Source organism: Malus sylvestris, chromosome 16 (genome assembly GCF_916048215.2).
Source record: "Malus sylvestris chromosome 16, drMalSylv7.2, whole genome shotgun sequence".
In the NCBI taxonomy this organism is placed as follows: domain Eukaryota; kingdom Viridiplantae; phylum Streptophyta; class Magnoliopsida; order Rosales; family Rosaceae; genus Malus; species Malus sylvestris.
The window spans coordinates 20,537,983-20,548,878 of NC_062275.1; the positions used below are offsets into that span (position 1 = coordinate 20,537,983).

General features: G+C 36.8%; 1 protein-coding gene across 2 annotated transcripts; it reads left to right on the plus strand.

The window, feature by feature from the left end:
• The first annotated feature begins 2,213 nt into the window (after positions 1-2,213).
• LOC126607802 (putative E3 ubiquitin-protein ligase XBAT35) lies at positions 2,214-8,440 on the plus strand. 2 transcript variants are annotated; one of them, XR_007617704.1, is made up of 11 exons: positions 2,214-2,650; positions 2,826-2,940; positions 3,547-3,627; positions 3,762-3,850; positions 3,987-4,078; positions 4,360-4,441; positions 6,182-6,284; positions 6,415-6,486; positions 6,738-6,823; positions 6,957-7,725; positions 7,848-8,440. XR_007617704.1 is itself a non-coding variant. In XM_050275522.1 (10 exons), exons 1-10 carry the CDS (start codon positions 2,549-2,551, stop codon positions 7,632-7,634), a joined length of 1,500 nt encoding a protein of 499 aa, XP_050131479.1. In that variant the 5' UTR covers positions 2,214-2,548; the 3' UTR covers positions 7,635-8,440. The 2 variants fall into 2 exon arrangements, 1 of the variants encoding a protein (XP_050131479.1); XM_050275522.1 differs by having other exon boundaries at positions 6,957-8,440.
• The last annotated feature ends 2,456 nt before the right edge of the window (positions 8,441-10,896 follow it).

Consider the following 10,896-nt stretch of genomic DNA (forward strand, 5'->3'; position numbering starts at 1 on the left):
GCATATAATTACTGTGAATGCTTTAAAATACTAATGTGAACTACGAATGACTTGATCCCTGTTTAGGGTACATAGGCAGTCTAACGAGACGTTAGATGCAGCCATACAAGAAGTGAGATTAAATAATTGAGACAATAACCTTGTTTAGGGAATTGAGTAATGTGAGGGACATTGGTGGAAAATGTGAGATTTAACCTTATGATTTTGTGGTTAATGTTGGTCATAAATCAATGTGTGAAGAATCAAGAATTTGAAGTAAGGAAACGTAAGTAATGATAGTTAATTAAATTAGTGTCTAGTTGGGCTTATCACCGATAATTATTCCCAAAAATAAATAGTTTGGGAGTAGGGCGTTACAACCTATGCATTTTTATGCCATATATATATATATATATGTATATGATTGAAAATGCTATAACCTAGTTGAGTATTAGATTGCATCATGGTTTATCTATATGTATATTACCTGCACATAATTATTGTGAACGCTTTGAAGTGCAAAGAGGAACGCAGGACAACCAGGTAAGTTCAGGTGGGTTTATGGTATTAGTTGAAACGATGGAGTTATGGCATGACTACATGTATGTTTTAGGCAACTCCGACCTTGTCATACAAGTTGCAATGATAGGCAACTCCGACACTGTCGTACAGGTTGCCCATGAGTCGTATAGGTTACATTAGATGCAGTTAGAGCTCATAAACTTGCACCCCGGTGTTAGTGCTCCCGCCCGTGGCCAGGGCACATTCCTTCACGTGATGTTCACCTCCAACACCTTACGCTCACCTTGGATCCAAGGTAGGTGCACAGTCCTATCATACAGACCACTATAGATGGTTATGACTCGTAGGTAACCCGCAATTATTCGCACAGTTTTCACGTGATCGTAGCACTTGAGCGTACTTATTTACACCCAGTCATGTCGTACAGACCACTATAGGTGGTTCCGACTAGTGTGTAGGGATATGTGATGAGCTATGGGTTCAGCCGTACATGCCACAAGGGGTGGATCTGGTTGACATATTACTTGGATATGTGATGAGCTATGGGTTAAGCTGTACAGGCCACAAGAGGTGGATCTGGTTGACATATTACTTGGATATGTGATGAGATATGGATAAGTCGTACAGGTCACTATGGGTGACTCCGACTTATGTGCTAGCATTGATTGCTGAGAAATGGATAAGTCATATAAGTCACTATAGGTGACTCCGACTTATGTGCTAGCATTGGTTGCTGAGAAATGGATAAGTCATATAAGTCACTATAGGTGACTCCGACTTATGTGCTAGCATTGGTTGATAAGTCAAAAAACTGGAATGATCATTTATTGCCTGTAGATAGCTTGTTTTTTCTTGAACTTGTGCCTGTAGATAGCTAGCAGGTTCATCTTGATAATGTCTTGTGCTAACAAACAATGTTGTTGGTAGTTCAGTGTTGAACTTCTTAATTATGAGTAGGTTGAGAGAGTTATGAGTTTTGGTATAGGTGGTTGAGTCTTGGGTTGGGACTTATCAATTTTTGTTTAGGCATTTTTTAATAATTAGTTTTAGAAATTATATCCTCTAAATAATTTATTATTTTTATCTCAGGTTAAAAGTCAGTATTTGGAAATTTATGCCACTTGTTGTCCTATGTACACAAAATTATTATTTTTATTTAGATCGATCAATCAATCAATCAATCAAAGTGCAGACCTTAATATTTTTACACAAATGAAATGAAATTAAACACAAATGAAATGAAACTATATTCTAAAACGTGACTTATTTTATTTATTATTAATTTATTAGATTGCGTGTTCTATTTCACAAGATTTAAATCCAACATCTGTCCATTTCTTCTGTTTATTAGCAATAGCAAATTATTGAAAAAATAGTGTTAAAGTTCAAACTCTAGAAAATGCTTATTTTATTAGGAAAACTAATGAAAATGGCTTGAAAACTTTAAGTTTTAATGATAAGGACAAAATAAAGGGTAAAGTGAATAGTATCAGGATTGACTTTTTAGTGTAAAAATATGATTTTTCGTTAAAGTGAACATGTGTTTTTCGTTAAAGTTCCTTATTTTATTTCTATTATATGAGTCGAAGGAATAACCAAACTCTACTTCACTTTTTCTTCTTATTGCAATATAATTATTACATCTTTATTATAACACAATGATTTATTCATTATACGATATACACATCAACGATATGACCATCACCTTAAATATTTCCTTTATTCGTTTAAAGGATCTTGAAAATCTTGTTAGCCAAAATTTTCTCTAGAAAAAAATTTAATAAAATAAAATTTCTTGGTCACAATAAAAAATATCTTCGTTGCCAAGGAATTCAATTAATTTCATCATCCACTTGCGTTCCGTTTTGAACACCTTTCTTTGAAAGCACAGCACTCCCCAGTCCCCATCCATATTCCAGGGAAGTTGTGATTTTCCCAGAATTTTTTTTAGTTTCTTATATTTTTCCTCCTGCATTTAACACCCTAGGTCCTCAAGTTTTGCTTCAAAACCCACAAAGGGTAATTGCAGTTCTCCCCGGGGATTTCAATGGGACTGCAGCAATCGAAAGATGAGTTGCTCCATCAGCAAGTCAGCAATGGAAACATCGAAGGGATTAAAGCACTCTGCAGAGACGGTGCAGGCCTGGAGGTAATTAAAGGAGATTAATTTAGGATTTTTGTTTAAATTGTAAGCATAATCTGATTGTTCGTAGTGATAATTTGTTTTGTTTTGTCAATTGGTAGTGATAATTGTAGAAGATTTTGGATTTTTGGGGGTTAAATTTGCTGAATTATTGGTTAATTGTGGTCATTTTGGTTGTCAGTGGATTGATAGAGAGGGGAATACCCCTTTGATCGTGGCCTGTACAAATCATGGGCCCTATAACGTTGCAAAAACCTTGATTGAACTCGGTGCAAACGTCAACGCCTATCGCCCCGGTACGTTTCCTATCTTAATCATTACAATTTGATAACTTGTCAGTTGGGTTATTTCATGTTGAAGTTTATGTACTTGGACAGTGAGAAGAAAGAATGAATAATGAAGATAAAAAATGAAAACTGGTATTTTTGGGTTCATAGATATCGAAGAAATGTACCAATTGGCAAGGTAGAGTTGTCACCAAGGACCAGGAAAGTATTAAAAGAGTGGCCTGGCTATAGTTGGTAGCCACTCTTTTTGTCTAAAATTTAGGTTTTTGGTCCAACTTCTCTCTACAAGTATTGCCCTTTTATGTGGAGCTAGTGTTGGATCCAAATTTATACTGCAATCGTAATGGAAAAATATCACCATTGATCTAAGTACCACTTTTGTACTGTTTTTTTTCCTTTGCAGAAAATGGAACACTAAGATTAGATATGCTTCCAGTGTTATTTCTTTCTGATCCCCTCTCTCCTCCCCAGAATTTTGTTGTGTTTTACCGTATTTATTTATTAAACTCGTCTTGTAATGCAGTCTTCTTAAAACATGCTATTATAAATGCACGCACCTTGATCTTTGGCTTGCATTAACAATTTCCTTTTTGTTCTTTTCTCAATGCGCTTTAGGTCGTCATGCTGGGACTCCTCTACATCATGCAGCTAAAAGAGGCCTAGAAGATGTTGTTAAATTACTTCTTTCGCATGGAGGTGTGCAACTCTATCCATTCATCTGTTTGAAAGTCTTAAAGAATGGAGTATAAAATTTATGATTTTACAATAACAAACACAGTTCTTTTTATGCGTTCTTTATAGCTAATATATAATTTGTTCAAAATTTTCAGCAAATGCTTTAATCATGAATGATGACTGTCAAAGTCCTCTTGACGTTGCTAGGGCGAAGGGGCACACCAATGTTGTCCGCGCAATTGAGGTAATTAGTATGCAATGTCGTTCTGTGGATATTTTTTTACCGTCCAGTGTTGCAACTTGTTTTCATTGTCTTCTCTGATAGTTCTTCATGTTTCTCTTTTAGTTTGTCTTCTTAACCCATTTCCCAATGTTTGTAGAGGCATATTTGCTTATTCTCTGGTTGGTTGCGGGAGTTTTATGGTCCTGGATTTCTTGAAGTACTTGCTCCTCAGTTGGTTTCAAGAAAAGTGTGAGTATTATGTAAAAGTGATGTCATCTGGAAGTATTTCCATGTAGTTGTTTTGCTTTTGTTGTCAATCATGATCTATGCACCAAGTTGTCTAAGCAATAATATAGACTGATTGGTTTGACCTGTTTTGAAGAAGTTTATATCTCACTTGTTTTAATTATTTATGTATAACTTTAATTAGTGGGATAAGGCTTTGTCGTCATTGTTGTTCTTGTAACTTTGATCGAGTAATTGTCTGAAATTTCACTTGACATGTGTGCCTACCATTGCATACTTTGCAGTTGGGTTGTTGTTTTGCCATGTAGTTCTCGCAAACCCACCAAGCCTTTCAAGTTGGAGCTTGCCATGTATCCTACCATGCAGGTATTGCTAAATACAGCCTTCTATTCTTAGGTTGATTAGGCTTAATATATGATTTTAAATGATTCTAGATTTAGTTCTTCTACTCCTACATTGCATTCAAGTCGCTTTTAATTTAGGCTACATTGAGTGTTTGCTTGCAGATTACATTCGCGCGAATTCTTTCCTAAAAAAAATATCACTCTAATAATTCAATAAACAAAACACAAAGCCTGCGTGAGTTAAATATGATTCCTAAAGTTTTGCATTATATAGTTTGCTAACTTGCCATCAATAATGTTTCCTTTTCTTTTGTAGTGCACATTCTTGAACCGTCCATTCTTTTTTGTCATGTAGATGATAAAAAGCGTCTCCACTTAGTGGGATAAGGCTTTGTCGTTGTTTGCTGTTGTTGTGGATGATAAAAAGCATCAATTTAATTTCCAAGCTCAGGCCTTTTTTAGGAATGGAGATATATTAGACTTATAGTGCTACCACCTCTTTATTGTCTTCTTACTCGTTTGATATTTTATGCATTTGGAACACTCTGACCAAATTACAAACTGAAATAAATAAATAACCTCCATTAATTATTGCTTATGTCAGAACTCGACAAATAACAATGTTATTTCCCATGGGAGTTGGTGGGTGGGTAGTCTTAACAAACCTTCTTGATTAGGATCTCCTTTACCTTTCTTTGCCTATTGTAGAATTCTTCCTTCCATCAAATAGCTCAATTGGAAATTGTGAGCCAATGTTTCTTTATTTGCGTAAACTTGAACACAATATTAAATTTGAACCCTAGTCTACCAGTTGGGTATAGCACTCCTAGTCAGGAAAAATAGTGACTAAAATACTAAATAAAATAATAAGGCCAATATGTTAAGTACACCCAGGTACTGAACTACACTTTCAGAGCAAACAAACTAGTACCAGTGGTTTCTTCTCATTAGTTAATCCCTAACTCAAAACCTGTGTCCACCCGAGTACCCCCTAGTATACTAGGTAACTCAAGTTCCAGTGAATTACAGTCCTTTTCAACTCTTACGCTCAGTTCTCTACTGTGATTCTTGGTTTTGAGAAGCTTTCAAGGGCTCGTATGGTAGACAACTTCTTGTACCCTCTCAAAGTAGAGATTCAGGGGAGTTCCCCCTGGAGACACCAAGACTCTTTGTTCTCTGTCAAGTTCAACCTCTTTTGGGATTTCCCATGTGATTTACCGAGGGTCCTGATACTGCTGTTGCTTTCCTTTGGTGTGTCATGTGCTCACAACCCTGGGCTATCTAGTGCTACCATCTTTGGTTCTTTCCTGAGAATTTGTCAGGGAGGGCTTAATGTCCGGTGTTCATTTTACATGTGGCCAATGCTTTCATGTCCCTATTCAAATACTATGGGTCTAGAAGTTGTCATTGAAAGCCTTGTGTTTGCAACGTAGCATAGCCGTAGTACCTTTATATCTAATTTGTACTGTGCAGAATACAAAAGAGTTGAATCTTGTTATGTGGTGATTTGTAGCTTAATTTTTAAATTTTTTATATTATTGTTAGTCTGCTTGTCTAAGTACATGCTAGATTGATTTACATTGTTTGCTCATTTCCTATTTTCCAAACACTTCGATAAAATTAGTTGTCCAACATCATGTATGTCTACCTTTATCAACTCTGGATTGATATATCTAGGATGCACATTTGTTTTATGTTCTACATATTTTGGGTTTGGCTAATATTGCTAGTGTCCGTACATTAAACTCTTTCTGATAAGCAGGATGCCAAGCCACGGACAGTTATTGCATTGTGGAAAGTCAATCTGGAAGAACCAAAGTTACACCTGTCTGATCCTTCAGTTGTGATTCACGATAACGCCGCGAGTAATACCTTTATTCCAAAACAATTATGTCTGAGTAATTTCAAACTTTATTTCTTTAGGCTATAAATCTGGGGTTGATGTCACGTTGACTTCCTATCCCCTTTTTAATTGAATTCTATGTCCTTGCATAGTCCCAAGAGGCAGGAGGCGGAGAAGAAGCATGTACATCGCCCGAGAGGCTAGTAGTAGGCATCAAAAACTGCGTAAGTATGATATTCGTTAATTACTTCCAATCAATATAAATCATAGAAGTGAATGAGCACTTTAGCAGAAGATTTTGGATAACTTCCACATCGAGTGCTGCAGTAATGTACTGATGCCATCCTCCGGCCTCCAATCTATATTAGGCTTGCCGTCTAGCTCAGAAGAAAATGAAGTTTAATTGTTGTGTGTGCGTGTGAGTTAGGTTTCTGTTGTTAATATCCCATTCAAACTCTGCATTCCTTCTTTGCAGAAACACGTGTCAAACTTGCAGCTGCAGATGAAAATGACAAGCATCAACTTCAGTTGTTTTGCAATGCATGCAAAGGAATTCCACAGGTAAATTTTATCTTATCCTTCTCTGCTGTATACATGCCGTTTTTAACTCCCATCCTCTCTCTGTAAGCAAGCAATTAATCTTTGGCAAGATGCTTGGGAGGCTATCATGTCTTACATTTGTGGAATTTTTCAGGCGTGTCCTGCATTTTTGGGTAACAACCAACCCCCAGTTGCTCCAGCAACGGCACCACCAGCGGCAGAAGATTTAGAGTTGGCCATGGCTATTAGTGCTTCCATTCAGTCTGCTATGCAGGAGAGACCATCCTTTCCTGATCCTCACCCAACCTATGAAGGAAGTGCATCCAGTAGTTATAATGGTTGGGCCGGAGCCTCTCCGAGTAATGACAGTTACAATGGTTGGGGTGTACCAACTGCCGCTGCTGCTCCAAAAGTAAGTAGCAGCAAGTGGTCAGGGACTGAGAGTAGCGAAGTTGGAGAGTCATCTCAGCAGGTGGAAATCCAGGATACCTCTTCTGTCCAAACAGCTCCTACCTCAGATATAATTCCATCAGCCCCACCAGTTGCAGATGATAGTCTAGATGCAGCTCCTATTCACTATCCATCAATTGATTTCAGTCCTATCGATATCCCATCCCCAAGCCTTGAAAGCACACCTGCTAAAGTTGAAGAGAAGAAGGGTGAAAGCGGTTCATGTGTGATTTGTTTGGATGCTCCAGTTGAAGGAGCTTGCATCCCTTGTGGACATATGGCTGGATGCATGTCCTGTTTGAAGGAGATTAAAGGCAAGAAATGGGGATGCCCCGTCTGTCGAGCCAAGATAGACCAGGTTATAAGGCTGTATGCTGTATGATCAGTGATCCATAAAATAATATATATATATATATATATATATATAGAGAGAGAGAGAGAGAGAGAGAGAGAGAGAGAGAGAGATAGACCAGGTTATAAGGCTGTATGCTGTATGATCAGTGATCCATAAAATAATATATATATATATATATATATATATATAGAGAGAGAGAGAATATATATATATATATATATAGAGAGAGAGATAGACCAGGTTATAAGGCTGTATGCTGTATGATCAGTGATCCATAAAATAATATATATATATATATATATATATATAGAGAGAGAGAGAGAGAGAGAGAGAGAGAGATAGACCAGGTTATAAGGCTGTATGCTGTATGATCAGTGATCCATAAAATAATATATATATATATATATATATATATATATATATATATATAGAGAGAGAGAGAGAGAGAGAGAGAGAGAGAATTGTTATTGGCATTCCAAAAATCTTATTTTACACTCTAAACTTTCTATATTTAGAAAGAAAAATACACTTGTGAAGGGTGTAGAATGAGATTTTTGGAGTGCCACACACTTCCTTATATATATAAGTTTGGCATTGGTACTGCAAACATCTTGAAAGATATGTTTTTGTATCATATTATGTACTAGATGAAGTTGTGTGTGACTTAATGTTTCTGTACATGTTACCACATATTATTTACGTTTCACTATGTTTCTTAAATATCAGCGAGACGGCAACCTCTGTTAATTTTGATTTTCCATAATTTTTTGTAAGTTGTATATGTGAATAAAACTAATTTCCCAATTAACTTGGGGCTGGCTGTTCAAGTTTTATTTTCGTCTCAATTTTTTTTTGGTCAAACGATAGATTTTGTTAGATTAAATGTTAGATTAGCTACCGACGGATTCGAACATACGCCGTCATGCAAGGGCTCAACTCTTTTTCACTATTATGGTAAAAGGTCACTCGCTATTTTCGTCTCTACTTGGGTATTGTGGGATTTTACTCTTAAAGTTACCATTTGCAAACCATTTTAATGTACTTTGTAATTTGGGAGAAGGTCAAATTATTTTACTTCTCAAGCTTTCTATTAGGGTTGCAACTTGGTCGGGTTAGAAGGTCAACCTACCACTAACCCATCCTTTACAATTCGGGTCATCAGGTTGGATGTTCCAGTATTAATATTCGGAAAGAAGAAAGACAGAAACACAGAGAGAAGCAAAAGTTTGATGATATGAAATTCGAAAACGAAGAAATGGGGAACTGTTTTGAAACGAAGAAATGTGCTGAGTCAACTTGCCATGATTCCAAGCACTAAACAAATTTAGGGTACCACGCTGTCTCCACTGTTAATTTATATTGAATATTTGGATTGTCAGCCACAGTGTATTGTTAAAATGCTGATAGCTACGTTTCCTTGATTGCCACTCTTTGTTTAGGGTTCCAATATTTTAAGAATGGCCAAAAAGATTAGTGTGATATAGACACTTTACGCGAATTTCCAAGTGGATGAGATTGGTCGAGTGGTCTCTGTTGGATATAGGATTGAGTCTGTAAGGTAAGGAAGGCAGATTTCATCGATTATTCCTACTTGACGTTGTAGACAAGTATTTTCAAAACCTTGTACCAATATGGAGAGTAACTTTCATAACACGAATATATACCATTATTATGACGTTTCGTACTAATGATACAACATTCGAGAGAAAAATTTATAATTAATGTGGGACACCATGGTAATGGTATACCCTTGCTATAGAAGTCTTTATCCTAGTTATGAGGCACACATACATAAAAGCATCTTAAGGCTTGTTTGGTGGGTCGGATGAGATTGGACTTGATATTTAGGATAGGTTAGGATTGGATTGGAGTGGTTAGGATGAGACTCTTGTCAAGCGTTTGGTGTAAACACTACTAGGAATAACTTCTTAGGCGACGAAGGGGAAAGTGTTGTGCAAAGACAAAAACGTCGCCGGAAACATTGGGCGGCGAGGAGAGCGTTGCACAAATTCTGTCGCGCAAAGCTCATGACGTCAGGCATTGCGTGATGGAGGGATATTGTTCGTTGCGCAAAATGAATATTACGCGACGAAACTAGTGGTCGTTGTGCGTACTGAGCGACGAAACTGGGGTTCGACCCCCAAACTCTTGTGTGACAGACATTCGAGTTTGACCCACAAACTCTTGCGCGAAGAATATAGAGGTCGTCTCAGTAAGATCTTAAAATTAGGTTTTTAAATAATATATTATTTATTTTTAAATTAGTTTTTTAAATGAATTTAAAAATAGAAAATGTAAAGAAGGATATTGAATTAAAAAATTATTGTAAATGTACATACAATGGAAAAAAGTATTTTTAAATTTGAAAACAATTTAAAACAAAACTAAAAAAAGTAGTCCTCGACGTCACAATTGTTGGCTGGTGGTGTTGTTACTGTGTCCGGGGGCCGGGAGGTCGTAGCTGTTGCGGCGGCAGGGGAGAGGGGCTGGGAGATCGTTTCTGGATGTGGTTCAATGTTGGGGAAGTGAATGCCAGAGATTTGAAGTGCGCGACGTATTTGGTTCATCAAATTGTTTTGGGCTGCAATCTGCTCCTTCAAGCCCACCACTATAAATGTCAGCATTTGGACCTCTTTAGTTTTTTGCCTGGAGGATGAGGCAGACGGGTCCCGAAGGCGGGCTTTCCCAAGCCCTCGGCGAACGTTCCCATGCCGACGACTTAGGGTCTGATCAAAGGTATCTATCATGATTTGAAGCCCATCATCCTCAAGAGGAAACACCTCCTCGATTAGGGTCTCTAGGGGAAGTTGGGAAGCCACATCCTCCAAAGCGATATGGCCCTTCTCCACCATGGTGGACTAGAAAAATGAAAAAAAAACAAATTAATTTGAATATACATGTAATTAATATTAATACTAATTGAATATTAAAAAATTGAAATGACTTACATGAAGTTGCTCCGTCAGTTTCAGGAAACTTCCTTGAACATGTCAATTTCAGGAAACTTTGAACCCCTTGAAAAAATTTAAAAAGTGTTAACATAGATTACCAAATGTGTAATAAAGAGTAAAAAGATTGAAAACTTAAAATAAATATACAGTTATCTTACATCGCTCCTCCAACCTATAGGAGAAGCATTGTGAGTTGGATCGATGAAGAAGCTTCTTCTTCGACCGATTGATCGAGTTTGCCTTCACTTTTTTATGTTGAATTTAAAAAACATATTAGTTTAGATATTTATAACAAATGAATGAAAAATGAAAATTTTATTTAAAATTGTAAATTTTTT

Bases quoted from the DNA above. Each gene is read 5' to 3' on its own strand.
- LOC126607802 (XM_050275522.1), top strand. From the start codon at position 2,549: ATGGGACTGCAGCAATCGAAAGATGAGTTGCTCCATCAGCAAGTCAGC. The intron at 3,628-3,761 runs GTGTGCAACTCT...CAAAATTTTCAG, and splicing joins ATTACTTCTTTCGCATGGAG to CAAATGCTTTAATCATGAAT. The intron at 4,079-4,359 runs GTGAGTATTATG...CATACTTTGCAG, and splicing joins CAGTTGGTTTCAAGAAAAGT to TTGGGTTGTTGTTTTGCCAT.